Source organism: Alligator sinensis, unplaced genomic scaffold (genome assembly GCF_000455745.1).
Source record: "Alligator sinensis unplaced genomic scaffold, ASM45574v1 scaffold215_2, whole genome shotgun sequence".
NCBI classification, from domain to species: domain Eukaryota; kingdom Metazoa; phylum Chordata; order Crocodylia; family Alligatoridae; genus Alligator; species Alligator sinensis.
In genome coordinates, this window is record NW_005842400.1 from 507,644 (window position 1) to 527,010 (window position 19,367).

General features: G+C 45.7%; 1 protein-coding gene and 1 long non-coding RNA gene across 3 annotated transcripts in view; one reads left to right on the top strand and one right to left on the bottom strand.

The window, feature by feature from the left end:
* RPS19BP1 (ribosomal protein S19 binding protein 1) overlaps nt 1-6,888 on the top strand; it is a 9,670-nt gene extending 2,782 nt beyond the window's left edge. For both annotated transcript variants that reach the window (XM_006029826.3, XM_025211325.1), the window contains one exon: nt 402-6,888. In XM_006029826.3, the coding sequence (XP_006029888.1) occupies nt 402-533 (132 nt within the window). In that variant the 3' untranslated portion in view covers nt 534-6,888. The remainder of the gene's footprint in view (nt 1-401) is intronic.
* A 1,361-nt stretch (nt 6,889-8,249) lies between these two features.
* Nucleotides 8,250-19,367, bottom strand: part of LOC102369577 — a 12,481-nt gene continuing 1,363 nt past the window's right edge. Inside the window, exons 2-3 of the long non-coding RNA XR_003095543.1 lie at nt 9,406-9,595; nt 8,250-8,548 (exon numbers count right to left, since the gene is read on the bottom strand). This is a non-coding gene — a long non-coding RNA (uncharacterized LOC102369577). The remainder of the gene's footprint in view (nt 8,549-9,405; nt 9,596-19,367) is intronic.

Genomic DNA, 19,367 nt, shown 5'->3' on the forward strand with positions numbered 1-19,367 from the left:
CTACAAAGAGATGGCCCCATGTTGCCTGGGTTTCAAGAACACCAAAAAACCCCCCGAGACCTGGGCAGCTGAAAAGGAAACTTAATTATATGAATTATTTATGAGAAGTCTGTAAGCTTTCAGTCCTGGCAGTCAGTTTGGTTATCAGGCTCAGCAGCAAAACACTCAGACTAGCTTTGACATTTAATTCTAAAAACCAAGTGGAGTCTGGCTTTCAGTAGCTCTAGTAAAGACTTTTCCCCCCCATAGTTCTCTACTCAGCAAGCATTCTCAGGACTGAAATAGCCGTGGGTACCGCAGGTCATGTAGAGAGTCACTGGCCGTTTAGACTAGGTCTGGGGCTGAATTAGTCATGAGGATTATTATTGGGGTATAATGGCCTGTCTCTCTGTCCTTTGAAGGTTCTCACCCACAATCAAGGCAGGAAATCTAAAGACCGTCCTCCAGAGAAGCCAAAGAAGAAGTCTGAAAGCACCGTCTTCACTGAAGAAGATTTCCAGAAATTTGAGAAGGAATACTTTGGGAAGGCTTAAGCAGCATGAGAAGAACTTGCCATTTCAGCTTCTCAAAAACTGAGTACTTGGAGCATAGAACTGATCCTGTCCTGTTGCCTGAGGTGGGAAGCAAACAATGCCTTTTATTTGCAAACATTTAGATGGCACATCAGCTTGGGAGATCTTGCATCTCTGCAGAGACTTTATTTGTATAGTGTGGGGTGTGATGCTATAGACTTGAGACAGCAGCCCTAGGAATCATCTTGCCTTAAAAGTCCGTTATGTTTCTTGTTACCCGCTTCAATCCTGTACTTCTTATGTTCTTCTGGAAGAACATGACAGATTCTCCATTCAAGCTAGATGTAAAGTCTCTTTTGTGTGGTTCCACTCATTAGCTGAGGGCAACTTAAACTACTGTATCTCAGTGGATAGATCCCCAGGAGGTAGTTCAGAAATGAACTCTGGACCAGGAGTCATCATCAGAACAAGGGAAAGGATATTCCAGGAAGGAGGAAATTTGGACACAGTTTCTCTCTGTATTTAGTGTCATCTCCATCATTGCAAGATGCTGCAAGATGGTTAGTGCTGTAACAACCCTAGAAGTTAATGGCCTTCCTTGCTTTTGTGGTGGAGTGGTGATAATGACAGAGATTAAACGGGTCAGTCCAAGAATAATTTTCTTTAGGCTGTTTTAGAGTTTGATGAAGGTCCTCATGAACGACTGGTGCCTCCTGAGACGGGACGGGGGACATGGCACGGGACACAACCATTTGTAGCCAGCAGCAAGCAAGGACTGCCCGCAGATGCCAGTGGTGGTGTTGTGGGGGTGGGGCAGCGAGCAGCAACTGCCCGCAGAAGCCAGTGACCAATCTCAAGGGGCGTGTGCCCCTCCCCCCCAAGCAACACCTATGAAGGTCCTTTCTGTGATCCATGTTATCACATGTACATGTTTCTTTCTTTTTACTGTGATACTTGGCTCTCCATGGAGTGCTGAGAACAGAATTGAAATGATTCCTCTCTCTCTCTTCTCTGTGGGACTCTTCATGGTCACTCCCACAGCTTAGGTTAAAGCATCATTCATATAGCATATAGCTGAACTTGGATATATCAAGGAGACCAACCACATAAGGTATTGTTGCTGCATAGAAGGGCTCATGATAGGCCTCAGCTTTCTTGTTATGAAACTGGAAGGAGTAGCTAGCTATCTGCCACCTCATCTGGAGATACCAGGCCTGCCCTGGCAGAACGTGGTGATACCACCAGTCTGCTAGATCACATCTTCACACCCAGTGGTTCTGTTGTTATACTCAGGCAGCTGTGCCAGAGTGCAAAGCGTATTCTGGGAGGGCACCAGCTGCCAAATGGAAAAGAGAAGGGGTAGATTTCATAGACATTAGGGCTGGAAGGGACCTCGGAAGATCATTGAGTCCAGCCCGCCACCCAAAGGGCAGGAAGTCAGCTGGTCATAGGATCCCAGCAAAATAAGCATCCAATTTACTCTTGAAGGTGTTCGGTGTAGGTGCTTGAACCACCTCCGATGGCAGGCTATTCCAGACCTTGGGGGCTTGGGGTAGCAGAAGCCTTACTCTGCTCAGGAGAGGTGAAGTAGCTCTGCCAGTGGACTTTAAGGTTCTGACACCTGAGAGGGGCTCTGAGCTTAAGTGCCTCACTTTCACTTATATGACTAGAGTTGTACCAGAAAAATTGTCATAAACCAAGCCTGGGTGAAGGGAGAAAATCTGCCAAACAAATCAATATTATGTTTTATAGATGTTGCAACAAACAATTTGGCCAGCTGGTGGGGGTGTTGCTGCTTCAGACATTCCCATAACCAACCTAAGCTGTGTTTCTGGTGAAATGGTAACTCTTATCACAGCTTGTATCCCTTTACCTTAGCCAATAGGAGCTGTGTTCTGAAAATAGGAAGAATGAGTCACATTCTTAGCCCCATGCCCTCCCTGAGCACCACCAAGATCTTTTTCCCCTACCCAGTCTGCTGCTGAGTTTTCTGCTCCCCACCCAAACTGCTGTACTGCTTCCTGTCCCATGCTCCATGCCTGATCAAAGATGCTTTGCTTTCTGTTCCCTGCCCTATCTACCACTGGTGTTTGTCCCCACCCCAGTCTGCTGTGCACCACACACAAAGGCTGTCCACATCACTTGTGGCACCTATGCTGCAGGTTGGCCACCCCTGTCATAGACTAAATCAGAAATGCGTAAGCTTTCATGAGCCCAAACTTACTTCATCAGGGGCTGTGAAAGGGCTTGCAGAAGGCAAGGTAGAGGTGTACCTTATAAACCAACTGACTACAGGGTATTCAATTAGTCCAGGGTTGAATCACCCTGTGACCCACAGACCAGATCTGGGTGCTGGCACCATGTCATTTGGCCCATGGGGTTGGGGGCCCATAAGGATCCCCACAGGCTGTGACCCTGCATGCTAGATTCATTGCACAGGGCCTGATCCCAGCATACAGGAGTGGCACAAGGCCCCAGGGCCCAATCCCTGCATGCAGGGGCCAGCTGAGGCCACAGGGGGCTCAATACAGCCCACAGACCTGCTCTGTGTGCTTCATCTGGCCCACAGAGCCAAAGGGCTGAGTGCCACTGAATTAGTCCATAAAGTGCATCTCTACCCAGCCTTATACCACAGCATCTTCCTGTTGGCCCTGTTGTCTGTTTGCCTGTAGTATCTTACAGGGAGCAGAGGAGGGTTGGATGGTAAGTCTGGGAAGTTGAGGGGTTTGAACTGGCATTTTGTACTGATGAAATGTAGGCAATTCTGAGAATGAGCATCTGTACAATGTGTGTCACTTGGAAGTTCTACAACAGAATGTGGAAGGGAATCTGGTCACTGGCACACTTCCCCTCTCTTTCTGCCAAAAGGAGAGGGACTAGAGTGGCCCAAAAACTAGTTCCCTATTTCAAGTTTGTTGATACAGAAACAAGAAATTCATGAAGAAAAGAAGTAATTTCCTCCCCCTCCTTTTTTTTTTTTTTAACTAACTTTGAACTTATTTCAAAGAGCAGTTTGCCAGGTGTCAAGAGCCATTTTTAATTTTCAGTGTTGTACAAAACTAGCCCACATTGCTACATACAAAGCAGCAACACTTCTGCCAGTATAACTTAAAAATACTGTATGCCTGGCTGGTTGTTGGGGTGTTTTTGGCTCCCTAATAATTATGGTGCACAACTCTTCATAGAAAAGGGCAAATTGATGACATGGTTCTAAGTTTTCTCAGCCTTACCCTTGCTTCTTGGAAGGCCTACTGCAAATCTTTTGCCCAACAAGACTACCTGTCCTTCTTGTAGACCTTGGGGTGCTTCCCCTCTGCAAAAGATGGAGCAAGCTTTAAGTTGCTGTGATCTATGTGCAGTGGAGGTCAGAATCATGCCTGGGACAGTGTAGGATTATAGCTAGAAGAGTGCTGGGACCAATAAAAATAAGTGTCTGCTGATATTGAGCTGCTGTGAGTGTGATTCATATAGGAAGGCTGTGCTAGTTCAGCATCTAGATTTGGCATTAGCTTACATTAAATTTGTGCAGACATGTGCAAACTAGAGGTGCACCAGTATATCAGTTGTCTCTCTGATCAGCACCAATAAAAGGGGAAATGACATCATCGGCTATCGGCTTTTTTTTTTTACTGTTATAGCCGATAATGTTTACAGATAATTATGCCTTCTAGCTAGGGCCCCCTCTGCCCCGCAGGGCCAGCTTCCCACCCTGCCCCCCCATGCTTGTGTTCCCTTGGGAAACAGCAGGCTTCCCCTTGTAGACAGGCACCATTCTAGCCTGCAGGGAGCACCACACGCACGCATGTGCCTGCATACATGCACGCATGTGCCTGCATACATGCACATGGCGAGAAATACAGCCAGGGAATGTGGAGGGCAGCTCCCACTGGAGTCTATAGGGGAAGGGGTGTGGTGGGGGTGCAGATTGAGGCCCCCACGGTGAAGGAGGGAGAGAGGCAGGGGCTGGGAGTGTTGCCAGCCAGTGCAGTGCATGGCACCCAGGACCAGGATGGAGCCATGGGCAGCTTATGCAGGGGGGACGGGGCAACTTCCAGCCACTGCATACCCATTGAGGGAGGAATGGTAGGCATGTGCATCCCCAGATTTGTGCCTGGGGCAGATGCAGGGCTCTACTCTGCTGCCTTTCCCTTGGGAGCCCCATGCTGGCTGCGCAGCACCTGCCCTCACAGCAGCAGTAAGGGCAGCAAGCTGTGCCCCCCGCTACTGTGTGGGTGGTACAACCCACTGCTGCCAAGCAGGCAGGGAGTGTGCGGCTGGTGTGGAGCTTCCTGGGGCAAAGGCAGCAGAGTGGAGAGCCTGAGCCCAGAGTATACAGCCCGCATCTGCCCGAGTCCCACTCTGCTCTACTCCACTTAAAAGCATCCCTACACTTAAGGCTAAGCTACATTAACTTTGGAGAGTTTACCTCCTTCCCACCCAACTTGTAAGACTGGTTTGCTCCCAATGGGCCAAAGCTCAGGAACGCAGAAGAATGAACTCTGGCCGTTTAAATAAAGCTTCTCAAGAAGGGCTAGCTGTGCAGAGGAAGAGAGGAGTTATTTCATTTCCTAAAGAGAAGACAGGGTAGCTGAATAAGCACGTAAGTTACAGTCAGAACTGAAGCTTTTAGAATGCCATCCCAGGGGAAGTCAAAGCTTGAGACTGGATGCCTGAAGAAACATGCACTGACCAGGAAGGATACAGGGGCAGCCATTTATGTCATGATAACACGTATTAACTGGTAGAACATCGTGTTTCATTGTCCCTGCTAACTGCGCACTTTTTGCCTGCATTGGCTGCTCTCAGCACCACAAGTGTGAAAACCTCTTCAGGCTGCTTTGTTCTAGCAAGTATAAAATAAAGGCCTGGCCCCTAATTTCACTGAGCAGGACATATCAGCAAGTGTTCCTCCCTGTCCCAACGCCACTATCTCTGTAAGCTGAGGGAACAGCTTGTTGGAGGGTGGGGCCTCTGGGCATGTAGGACTATACCATATAAAATAGATGAAGCGTGGAGAGGGTCACACAGGTAAATGACAGCTCTGGAACAGAGAAGGCAGGGTTAGAACTGCCTGTCACCTCTCGCCAGAGCTGTCCTAGGCTAGGACTGACATGCTCACACAAGGAATAGTCGGGGTGGGCATGGAGAAGGGAGCTTCTCAGTAGTTACTCGTTCCATTTGGCCTCTGCTGAGAGCAGCAGAAAGGCAAGAGTCCCAAAAATATCACCTTAAACTTGACAGACAGCCAGCAACAGTTGAACCTGTCCTGCCACATTCCCCTATGCTCCAGCTGTGAGCTGCCACAGAAGTATGAGTGCTGCATGGCCAGTAGTGCATGTTGGATGAGCTCATTGTGTCTAAACTCCTGGCTTTATTCCCAGCTCTGCGACAGTGACCGAGTATGTTGCCGCAGAAAATATAGATAGCTAAACTTGAGGGAGTGCCACCTTACATGCATTTCTCCACCCATATGGTGCAAGAAGGAGAGGGTAGCTAGCTGCTAGTTTAATACAAATGCAAATAGAAGGCCAAAGCACTGACACAGCAGACCTTTCTTGAAAGAGGTTATGCAGCAGAAATACCCTCCCCTCCCAAATGATTAATACTGGTGTAGCCTCCCGCAAACAAGATCCATAAAAATCAGCTCACAGTCTTTTTCACCCCAGTGCCACATGAATGAGAAACAAACTGCTTGATTTGGTGTTGACAGATGCAGGCTTGCCTACACTGATTTGCTCATACCCTTGCTGTGTTAAACTTACTCACTAAGCCTGGGGTGTCATCAATTCCAGATGGCTCTGTGAAAGCCTCTTTGATAAGCAGCAATAACCTGTGTTAGGCTATGTAAGAGAGAGAGAGAGAGAGAGAGTGAAAAATACAGGAACAATGCAGTTATGCAAATCAACAGGACACAATCATGGAGAATACTGAAGGGGCAGAAACAAAAGGTATATGAAAAATGGTAACGGGGAAGACAGATTGAAAAGGCAGCTGCTAAAACTTTCAAGAGCTCCTCAGAAGGCATGTAGGTGCCTAATTTCACTGATACCAATGAGAGGTGCCCAGATACTTGAGGATCTAGTCCCTTTTCCTTTTCAGAAGGGACTTGGGCACTTAGACAACTCTTACTGAAAAAAACTCAAGGGGACTTAGGTGCTTACATAATTAAGTTTCTTTAGAAAATTATAGTCACGGACTATTTAGAGAGAATACATACTAGCACTGTACTGAATGCATAATGGTGTAGAGAAGGTAAAATAGGTGCCTTTCTTTCCCCCCCCCCATTTTTCATAATGCAAGGAAAAAACAAATGTTAACTGAACTGAAACACAAGAAATTTAAAGCCTTAAAAAAAAAAAAAAAAGGAATAATTTTGCATATTACAGATGCAAGTTGTAGAATGCTGTACCAGCTAACAAGTACTGAAGGTAAGAGTTCAGGTGGTTTTCAAAAAGGAAAGGAGAGATTAAATCTCATTTGGGTATCCCAAGCTATGATAACTACAAGACAAAAGAAAAATAAACTCAGGCTTTGGGGCATAAGCCAAGGACTCATCTTTCAAAGCAGGAAAAATATTTTCCTAGTATGAGGGTTGTTCTGTAATTTCCTAGTATGAAGGTTATTCTGTAATTGTTTAATACAGGATTACTTGCATGCTCTTGTATTGTCCCCCTTGCAAATAAAGACCAAAAGTCAGTCCAGCTGCGCCATTATATCCTGAGCACTGCACATATGCTAATTCATGGTCAGCCTCCTCAAAGAATAAGTCTTGAATGGGAGGTGGAGATTATACTCTCCTTTCCAAGCCAAGCCCTGTTGGTCAGAACGGACTCACTCTGGTAGCAGGCAGCATTCAGAAGCTTATGTTTCTGAGGGCTAAGCTGCACCTGCTCTGGGGATCACCGAAGGACTCCCAGCCTCATAGGGGGAAGCTGACACTTTTCTCTAGCTTGAAATCTACTTCATCCAATTTTGGAAAAGGGAGAGAGAGCGGGTGGGGAGTGGGGGGAGCTCAAAGTGAAATGTGAAGTGACTAACCAATACTTTAAGGAGTGATAATGTGACTGCAAGCAAATTATTTCTAAATGCATTTTAGAGCTAGCTATTTTGGGTTTTCAAAGATTTTGTGTGGGTGCATTTGAAAGAATTTGGACGCAACCTACAACAGAGATTTTGACTAGTCAACTTAAAATAGTACTGCCTCACCCATGGAAACTTACTCCCCTATTTATTTATATGACACTTGGCTAAGCAGCTTAAACTGCGCCCGGAGAACTGACAGAAGACAAGCTCCATTAGTCCAGCAGGTGAGACAGACATTAAACCCCCAAACCCTGCCCACAACGCAAACAAAATTTAAAAGAAGAATGTGAGCTGTACCCTACTGAAACGATGTCCTTCACAAGGTACCCAGACGTTGGATAGCTAGAAACAAATTAGTATGCAGAAGACAGCAGAACAATGTTGGTGCTGCCTGGTCTAAGGAGTTAAGATACAGGGAAAGATAAGGAGAAATGGAAAATTCTCAATTAAATGTTGCCCCAGTAAAGGCATTCAGAATTAGGGAAGAGATTGATAACCAATAAACAAATCATTATACAACAGGAGGAGATTCTCCATTATGAGACTAAGTAGGCATAAATCAGGTAGGACCATACTACAAAAAGGTAACCAGTTATGAAATAAGGTGCCAGGAAACAAGTCAAATGAGGTATATTTGCTCAAGCGGTACCTGGACTGCTTTTTGTAGAGTAGATAGAAGATTTTGCTGAGGCAAGAGCTTGGGTTGACAAATTACAGCTTTTCCCTGAAATAGTCTGAGCAGAATATCCTGGATTTGCCTGCTATTAGACCAGCTCAGCAACACTAAGAGGCAGTGTTCATCTCACAAAGGACAGCCTGTCCTTTCAGTGCTATATCTGGGCAGCCTGCCAAAAGGAAAAGCTATTCAGGAGGCTTTATTGTCTCTTCTTCACTCTGCAAAGCTGCATCTAGAGGTCTGGTTTTCCACACAAGGTGCAGGGCTCCATTTGGTTCTTTAGGAGAGAAAGGAAGAGGAGCTTTTTGGTGGTAGTTTACATTTATATTTTGTTCCCCTCACATTTAAAGAGAACAAATGTCAGTACCTGTATCTTTCTAAAAAGAAGTCAAAGAGAAAGCTAGTCACAAACGTACCATGGTAGCCGAACTCAAGCTGTGAGAAAGAAGGCCTACATGTTCACAAGAACATGGTTATATATGAATATTTGACTTGTATTCAGCCAGTGAGTGGAAAGAGACTGGAATAAACAGCAGTGCAATATTGGCACGTGGCCTGAGATACGCGAGCAGAGCCGAGTGGGAGAAGCTTGTGTGTCACCTGCCCACATTATACCGCCTTCTAGTCAGTGTTGCCATTCGCCTCTCGGGAAAATTAATTCAAACTGAAATCTCTCACCCACCCTAGGCAGAGAGGTGTCAAACCAGAAATCAAGAAGATCTTAAGTAAAATAGCACTGGGGGAATCTCCACTATAGCCAAATGTACACAGAAACTTGTATCTGCATAAGGTAACAGGGTAAAGAGTGTATTTAGCTTCATCCATTTCCGTGTTCCTGTCTATTGCTGGGAAATGTAATTGCTCTATGTGTAAACAAGGATACTATTTACACAAGAGATAAGGTAATCATTATGCCAGTCTCTCTCTCTCTAAAAGAGACTATACTTCCCCAAGGTGCTTTTATTTGCATTGGCAAGAGTTGGGTTCATTTGATACTGGGCTCTCTCTACCCAAGAATTTCCATAGAAGTACAAGGAAGTTGTTGATTCACCTGCTATGACAGAGTTTGACTCCCTCTCCTATGTAGAGTGAATTTTAAGGAAACCAAGACTACAAAGAGGTAGACTTGCTTACCAGGCAAGGTGGGTTCCATGGTTCAAGTGAGAGCAAGCCCAGAGTGTCTTCCTTCTCCTCCCTTGCTCTGGCAGGCAGGTTGCTGACCAGTCACCATCAAGAACTTTCCTACTGCCTGAAGTCCCCCTTTCTGTGCTCCTTCAGTCCATTCCTTTTGTTCCAAAGGAATCTTTTCATCTGCATTCCCACTCTGTAAAAGAAAGTCTTTTGTCAAAACCATCTAACATGGAGAGGGCTCTTCAGTCTCCATTAAGCCATTAGAAGCAAGTTACCAGGTCAAGGGATATTCTGATGGGCCTGTGGCTTGGTCTGTAACACAGCAAAAACTAAGTTCTGTATATCTGAACTATTCAGTGGAAAGCTACGCAAGAAAAGGAGCTGAAGAACAATTACTTACTCTACAAAGATTGTTGTATCAAACTGTATGGTGTGTAGATCCCACTGGCATGCCATGTGCACAAGACTCAATTAGCTACTATCATCCACTGGGTTAGCAGAGGCACCCTACATGGTCCTCCTGCTCCTGCAAGAGGGCAACAAGAGTGGAATAGCCAAGACCTTCCTTGAGATGTCCACACCTCAAAGCCCACAGTGATGGAAGTTGGAGCTGTGGATTGACAACAACCCCCTGAAGAGCCATGGTTACTGTAGGGCAACCATTATGTAACCATTCTCCTGTGAACCTCAGTAGGGGTCCTGCTGTAGGTGACTGGCAAGCAGTATCTTCCCTGGATGAGAGGCTGAAGCATAAAAGCTAATCATCCAAATAAGGCTTGTAATACTACTCTCCTGTACTTGGCATCTGCTCTGGCTGCCCAGTCAAGTGCACAGAGTGCAACAGATGTCAGTTGCTGGCTCCATGTGACTACTACTTTCACATCTCCAAGATCAGCACATTTCTGAAGCAGTCCAACAGTGGTGCTTGCATTCTAGGTGAACGTGGGGAGAGGCTCACCAGCCTGCTCATAACAGGCAGCAAGTCACTGAGTGATCCACTTGAAGTAAGATTGTCCATGAGAGGTAGCTAGACTCTATAACAGGTGGGACAGGCTGCATATTCTCAGCAAGTAGGGAACTATGACAATGACAGTAGTTTGTCCCACCTGATCTTGGTTAATATTCTGAGAAACAGTATTGTTATAGGTAGAGTTAAAATTGAAACTCATAGTTTAACCACTACCCTTCAATTCAGGTATCTGCATAAGGGCAGTTAAATATGTTTCCACCCCAAAACAAAGGAGAATGCAAAGCTGCTCAAGAACATGAATGATCTGAGTGGAAAGCCTTTTCCTAGGCAGTTTTGAGAAGAGGAGCGGGGTAGGGTGGAAGAAAATGAGTTCAGGTGAAGTAAGAAAGAAACAGATTGAAAAGAAACCTGACAGCATCATTTCATAGCAAGTGTGTACTCTTGAGAAAAGTCAGAGACTGGTATTTTGGGTTGGGATCCTGGTAGAAAAAAATGGCACCATGAGGGGGGAAACAATTTACAGCTGTTTGATTATTCACATTCAAGAAAGCATGGGGTTTATGTCCTTATACACGAACAGAATTGCTTCAAAGATGCATGACCTCATCATCAAATTTCTTCTCCTAAGTGGAATGTGGTCTACAAGTGTGTAGATGAAATGAGAGACGTGTGCACACGACACTTTAAAGTGGGCTAAATGCTTTTGCACAGTTTTAATGGTGGCGGTGTTTGCATGCCTCGGCAGCATATTGCGCATTAATTCCAGCTGCTGTAGGAAATTCAGTGGCATAATGCGCCTTAAATGACTCCTTCAAGGAGTTTTAGTTTGCTGCCCCAACAGCCGTGGAACAAAGCACTAGGCTTCATGAAGCTCCACAGCTCTGCAGGAAGCCCTGCAGGCAGCCTGGCAGTAGCCCAGGAAGGCAGGCTCCACCCAAGAAAAAGTGGCAAGCCTGATCTTCCCCCACACACCCCCTCCCCCAAAGCCTGCCTGCCTGAGCTGCGTGGGGACACAGTGCTTCCCTCCGTGCCCCCTGGGACCATCCGAGCCGGGTGCCCGTGGGTGGGTGCTCCCTGGTGGGGGGGCCGCCACTGCCACAGAGGGAAGCACCCTGCCCCTCAGCCCAGGGACGACTCTGCCGGATGACAGCTCACCCTTCCCTCCCCACCAGAGAGGCAGGTAAGTCAGCAGGGTGTGCGCGCAACATGGGGGCTTAATCAGCCTTAAATTGAATCAGTGTTTTTTAAAACCTACCACTTCAATTTAGGGCCCCCATTTCATCTACACCCAAATTTTGTCTAGCTGTTCTGGTCAAAAGGAGTAGCAGTGAGAAGATGTAGAAGCAGGCCTCAGGACAAGTGAAGCAGTAAAGATTCTGGCAGAAACCTTGGACACACAACTCCCCAAGAGCATCGTATGTCTCCTACTATAGCAAGTAGGTTTGGTGTCAAGGTTTGGTGTGTGGTTGGAATATGGGATCCGACAGATTTCCATGACAACAATTCATGGCTGGTTATTGTTTTCTTGCTCAAAATTTTGTCAGAAGCTTTGGTACCAGACCTTGCACTGCTGGAAAAGCTGCTTTCCGGTCTACTTTTCTCTCACCTTTGGTACCAAGCAGGGCTCAGTACTTTACCTTTTGCTTATCCCCTAAAGCTTTCCTGTCAGAGATGATATTGGGTTTCTGTTTAGAATAGCCTCCACTTGGTCTGGTTCAAGGTTTGAAGCATTACTTATGACACCAAATCCTGGTGGATTCCAATGGCAAAGATGTCAGCAGTGCCCATGGAAATGTTGTTATTCTTTTGGTTGGTACTGCTTTCTCTGTAGAGGTCTTGAGTGCCACTTGCCTGCTTCATGCCACACTGGATACCAGTGGATACAATCCTTTGACTACTACACACAACTCCAAATATGCCTCACAACTATGCAGAACTTCAGAAAAAACTTAGAAATCAACTCCTTCACTTAACCTACTCCAAAAAAAGATCAGCTGAAGAAGGAAATCAACACTTGCTACAACAACTTAAGAGAGAGAAATCTGGATATCTTCCCAATGCTATAGAAGGGGGGGGGGGGGGGGCGGGGGGGGGGGCTGCCCGGGGAGAGGTGGAGTGACTGCCCTGGGCACCAAAGCAATGGGGTGCCAACAGATGCTGCCCAGCCAGGGTGGGACATGGGACAGTACCACAAGTGGTTCTTTGGAAGGGGGGGGTTGCAGGGGAAAAGTGGCTCCCACCACTGCATGCACTCCTTGGCAAGTTGGGGGGGCATGTGCCCCCCCCCAATCTGTGCGTGGAATGAGGGCAGGCTGCAACTGCGGGGTTTGCCCCAGGCACCAAACTTCATTGTTACTGCACTGTATCTTCCCAAACATTATACAACATATACAAATAGACTACCAAAGATTTTTTACGACATCCATCCAACATAAAAGGAAGAAATAGAACCAATTACTACAGGAACAACTTTCCCAGCTACAAAAACAACCATCAGAGAAACAACACCAATGTTGTACAACATTCCAACCTCAGACCCAATGAAACTGAAGGAACAAGTCAACCCTCAAATATCATCAATCTCTCCCTCCACACACTTACCAAAGCTGAAAAATCTGTCCCTGCTAAAGCCCTTAATTTCTGTCCAGAAAAATGCGCATATAAGATACTACAATGTGGAGAACTAGAAGAATTTTTCCAATGCCTCCATCTCAAGGAATATTTCCACAACCAAAACAAATTAACTTTCAACAACACTTCATCCTGTGACAACATCAAGGAAAAGATTAACACTAAAAAAATCCAAAAAAACCCATCAGATTGTACACCTCACAGTGGATGAAAGTCTAACCTTGACCACTATATTGACTGCTTCAAGGAAAGAATGAACAATGAAATAATCAAAAATACATGCCACCATAACAACCTCTCTTTCTCAGAGAGAAGGACCGTAGAATCTCTAAGATCCAACCACCAAATAGAAATAAAACCAGCAGGTAAAGGAGGAATTATAGTTATCCTTAACTGTGAAGACAATATAAAAGAAGCCAATAGACAACTCTCTGACACCACCTACTACAAAAAAAACTAGAGGAAGATCCAACTCCCATTTTCACTTAAAAACTCAAAGTCACCATCACATCATTTCCAACTGAACTACAAGAGAAACTACAAAACTCGATCCTGCTGCTACCTAATCCATGGACTTTTTACATGCTCCCTAAAATCTACAAACAAGGGAACCCAGGAATACCTATAATATCCAACCACAGGACCCTCACTGAAGAAATATCAGGCTTCATCGAAACCATCCTAAAACCTCTTGTCACCCAAAGACTGAATTTTGTCCAAGACACAACAGACTTTCTACAAAAACTTAAAAACACAGACCACCTTCCCAGCAATACCCTCCTAGCCACTATGGATGTTACCAGTTTATATTCCAATATCCCACACCAGGATAGCATCCAAGCCTTCCTTACATATCTACAAGAGCAAGATTACAAGTCAGAGTACAGACCTAGGTATATTACTGAATGTATGTATACACTTCATCCTCACACACAGCAACTTTTGTTTTAACAACCAACACTGCCTCCAGACCATGGGCACAGCTATGGGCATCAAAATGGCAACCTGAAAGAATAATTCCTCAAGAACTGCACCATCAAACCCATGCTATACCTAAGATACATAGATGACATCATCATCTGGACTGAAAACCTAGTCTCCTATTGATTTGCATCACAAATTCAATAAACATCACCTCTCCATCAGACTCTCTCTTTAATACTCCAGCACCAACATTTCCATTTTAGACACTTTGATCAATATCCAGAATGGTAAAATACAAGCCACTATATACAAGAGAAACCCACGGACCAACATACATATCTGCACAGAACCAGCAATCACCCCTTACACACCAAGAAAGCCGTAACATACAGCCAAGCCTTCAAATACCACTGAATTTGCACCGAGGAAAATACTCATGATTGTCACCTCGCAAATCTCAAAAGGGCTTTCACCAAACAAGGACACTCCTCCAGAGAGATAGGTTGTACTTTTGAAAGTGCCACCCAGATACCACGTGAAGAATTGCTACAGTACAAAAAGAAAATCCCCACAAATCACACACCATTAGTTATGATATACTATCCTTCCCTGGAACCTATGCAGAAAATCCTCAAGCAATTGCAACCCATACTAGAAGACCCAATTCTTAAAAAAAAAAATCTTTCCAGAACCACCCATCCTAGCCTTCAAACAAGCACCGAACCTTGCCAACTTCATCACCAGAAGCATAGGTGGATTAATGCACAGGCCAGCACGAGCCCAGGGACCTCTACCAACTTAGGGCCCTGGCCCCGGGATACTCATCAGCAGCGAACTGAAAGCCGCAGTTTTAAACTCGGCAAACTGGCCCAAAGCACACTCAATGGATCCAGACCATGCTGGGACAAAAAAAAAAAAAATGTAAAACCTGCCAACACATCTCCATCACCCCCACAATAACTACACCCAACAACAGAACCATCACCATTCCTGGATCTTATACCTGCACCTTCAGAAATGTAATACATCTCATCCAGTGCGCTAAATGCCTGTATAAAAAATAGTCATACCAGAATGAAGGCACATTGAAAATGTATCAAAGACAAAAATACATAACTTCCTGTGGGTTCACACTTCTCACAAGATAACTGAGAGACTGGAGAAAGAGTGGTTCTAATCTTCAAAGGGAATTTACAAAACACCTTTTGTAGATGAGCCTACAAACTTAATTTCATAAATCTACTGGATACAAAAAATCATGGACTAAATATAGACATTGGCTTCATGGCACATTATAAACCTGCCTCCCATCTGATAACCCCAGCAGGTAATCTGCCCGCATTTTACCAACTACATTCTTTCCCCCTTTCTCCCCTGCTTTTCTCTCACCTATTGTGTCATGCATTTGCATTTTCATAGACCTTCATTTTACATACTGGCTTCTTTTCTTCTACCCAGGAGAGAACACAAAGAACAACAAACTCTGCTTGTGCCTGAAGAAGGGTATTTGTACCCAAAAGCCGGCAAAGAAAAAAATTTCCAACAGTTTAGTTGGTCTAATAAAAGATATCACATTTACCTAAAGACCCTTTAGGGTTCTGCCTATGTCCTTAGACAAATACAGCTACAACCTACAACACTGGATACCATAAGCTTGACTAGTATGGTGATCTTACAGCTCACATCACCTGGGCCTAATACTATTCGCGTAGACTGTTTCATAGATGTTAGGGTTGGAAGGGACCTCAATAGATCATCGAGTCCGACCCCCTGCATAGGCAGGGAAGAGTGCTGGGTCTAGATGACCCCAGCTAGATGCCTATCTAACCTCCTCTTGAAGACCCCCAGGGTAGGGGAGAGCCCCACCTCCCTTGGGAGCCCGTTCCAGACCTTGGCCACTCTAACTGTGAAGAAGTTCTTCCTAATGTCCAGTCTAAATCTGCTCTCTGCTAGCTTGTGGCCATTATTTCTTGTAACCCCCAGGGGCACCTTGGTGAGTAAAGCCTTACCAATTCCCTTCTGTGCCCCCATGATGAACTTATAGGCAACCACAAGGTCGCCTCTCAACCTTCTCTTGTGGAGGCTAAAGAGGTCCAGGTGCCCCAGTCTCTCCTCATAGGGCTTGGCCTGCAAGCCCTTAACCATATGAGTGGCCCTTCTCTGGACCCTCTCCAGGTTATCCACATCCCTCTTGAAGTGTGGCGCCCAAAATTGCACACAGTATTCCAACTGCGGTCTGACCAGCACCCGATAGAGGGGAAGTATCACCTCCTTGGTTCTGTTTGTCATGCATCTGCTGATGCACGATAAAGTGCCATTAGCTTTCCTGATGACTTTGTCACACTGACAACTCATGTTCATCTTGGAGTCCACTAGGACTCCAAGATCCCTTTCCGCTTCTGTGCCACCAAGATATATAGTGTTGAAGATATAGAAAATGAGAAGCAGACCCAGGTTGTTGGAATGCAGGATTCCCTCAACCAGAGAGATGCCTGCTATCCCCATCTTTAAGGAGAACCAGCACATTGCAGTGTGAGCAGTGCTTGAAGACTGCAGGATCCAAGCCCACCATTAAGGGCTTCTGTAGGGGTGGGGTGGGGATTTAGGCACATGTGTATGTATTGGTGGATGTGACGGGGCACTTAGTGTACCTGATACTTTAAGGGAAGAGGCTGCAGTAAGGGCTCAAGTGGCAATCAGGGGAGTCACCAGCAAGGGGCCAGACTTAGGGAGGATATAACCCCAGGACCAGAGCTGAGGCAAGGAGTCTTATCTTGGCAGCTGACAGGGAAGGAGCTCCTGAGCAGGCTGCTGAGAAAGTGACTCTGGCCCACATTGTTATGTCCGTAGGTGTGCAGCCTTAGGGCTAGGAGTTCAGCCTCAGGCCTGGCAGAACAGAGAGCATTCAACCTGATCTGGGGAACGACTGGTGGTTTGTGCAGGGGACTAAGGGGAGGTAAGAAGGTCCCAGCTGACCCAAGGAGAGGGGCAAAGGGGTCCAAATAGAGAATGGAAGGCCAGGGAGCCCAGAGAGAACAAGCAGTGGCTAGAGGGCTCATAAAAAGAGCAAAGGAACAAAAGGCCCAGGGAGCAGGTAGGGCCAGGATGCCCATAGATCTCACTGGCCTAGGAGTGGGGCCAGAGCTCAGGAAGGGCCAAAGGCCAACAAGAGTCACAGCTGGAGACTGGCAAGGCTGGAGAACCCATGGGTCTCAACTGACCTAGGAGCAGGGCCAGGATCTAAGGAGGAGGACTGAAGGCCAAGAGAGCCACAGAGAGAGGTTGGTGTAAGGACCAGAGCCAGAAGCCTGTAGCCCATAGGGGTGGTTATGATCTGATTAGTATATATGAGGTCTGTGAAGCATGGATACTGGGGAGGACAGAGCCCATGTAATTAGCCCTTAAGGTGGAGAACGGAGACACCCAAACTCAGGGGCGTGAGATTTGGCCTGGGAAGCCCTGGGGCAGCTTCCCTTTTCTAAAAGATGAATACATCAAGGCATGGCAGGACAGTGGAAGGAGAGATTGCCCAAAGAAGAGCAAAGTGAATAAGGATTGAGGGGGCTCCAGGGGCATCATGACCACCCCAAGGGTAGGACGCTGTTACTGTTACATCTGCACAAAGGAGTTAGGTCAAAGGACTCTTAGATTATCCAGTCCAAGGCACTTCCCTTTCCTTTTTCATATCCTTTTGACAAGGTATCTAGCAGAATCCAGATTCATTGGAATCTGACAGGATGCGCCTTAGTGTCTGTACCACCTCAGTCCCAGGCACTGAAATAGGAGAATTGACAGCTGTTCTCAAACACTGATACATTCAGATATGGATTAGCAAACATTAGAGATGCAGACACTGCTTGGTTCCATAACCATTGTCCTGCCAGAGGTATGTTCAGAGGGAGCGAGGGTCAGAGTTGCTTCCCCCCATTTCACCCTTTAACAGGAGTGCACTTGTGACTCCAACAGGCACAGGGTACACCCACAAAAAACAAGACTAAAAGCTGGATGAAGGAAGGAAGCCTAATAGGGTAAGAAGAAAGAATAAGAAACTGACCCCTCCATCCGTTCTTCTAAGGGAGAGCTTTTCACGTGGTAAGCCCTGCTCCAAACTATAGCCAAGAGCTGTATCCCTGTCCAATAGCACCTAGTGAAAGGATACTGGGAACATCAAATCTAACCGGAAGGGACCTTTTGTGGCATGGTTAGCCTCCCACTTACTGGATCTGATCTATTTGATCAGAATTATAAGTAAACCTAATGAATCCTGTCTTCAGAAACTAGAAGAGGTGAAAAGGGCAATCCATTTTTCCTTTGTATTTGTATAGTTAAGCTTTGAGGTTGAGAGAGCATCAGACATTTTCCTAGGTCAGGAGTGGGATAGTTACTTAGAATGGAGTTGGGTGAGATGACAGAGGCATCATTTCTGCCAACACAAAATGGGAAAACTGTAGGAAAGCCCAGGGACATCTGCCATCCTATTTTCTGCCAGGGTTATTTTTATCCACTAATGACCTTCAGGGAGAATGTAGAGTTAGAAAGAGTCTTGTATAACCTGAGACATCGTATCAGAGTTCCCAGACACAGAGGAGCTGATTGAAGGGTGGAGTTGAGTAGCAGTGACACCAGATAAGAGTGTTCCCCTAATATACTCAGAAAAAATGGCTTAGCCCTAAGCACATTAAAGACCTAACCTAGGGTAAAAGTTTCTGTAGGAAAGGAAAGATAGCTGTCACTGGTCCATCTAATGGGAAGGAAAGAACTCTTACTAGTATCATTTGGGAAAGATTCCTCATGCACACAAGAGAAAACAGTCATTTTTTTGTTGCATACAGCAATGTCCATTTAAACCATTCAGCTTCTTTAAGAGTGCCCTTTTGCAAGCTAGGCTGAGAAATGTGTGTTGCTAAGCCTAGGGAAATTACTGGACCCTGCTAGTAGACATCTTGAGGAATTCTAAACCATTAGGAAAGACATGTGAACAGATCCACATATCAAACCTATTTGGCCCGTTTTGCACAAAATTCAGGGAGTCTTGCTCACAACCAGTTTTCTGTAGGATCCTCCATACAAACATCAGGAAGAACAGTGGAAGCCACAGGAAAGTCCTAAGGAATAGCACTTGTAGACAAGATTCATTTCCCTGGGTCTGGGTATCTGCTATTAAAAAAACAACCCACTGATGCTGAATTTTATTAAGGTAGGTATTACACGGATTCCCAAATCCTTGGGTTCTGTTGGCAGATCTTTCTTTTGAAGGACCATACACAAGGAAGACTATTGGATCACTAATCAACAGTGTGCTGTACCACTGGTGATGTGACTTTTATTGAAGAGCAGATTTTTTTCCCCAGCATACTTTTCAAAATGCTTAGGTCACTTCATCCCACTTCAAGGGAACCTTCCTCACCTGCAGCTCAAGGGTATTTTCATTCTCTCTTTC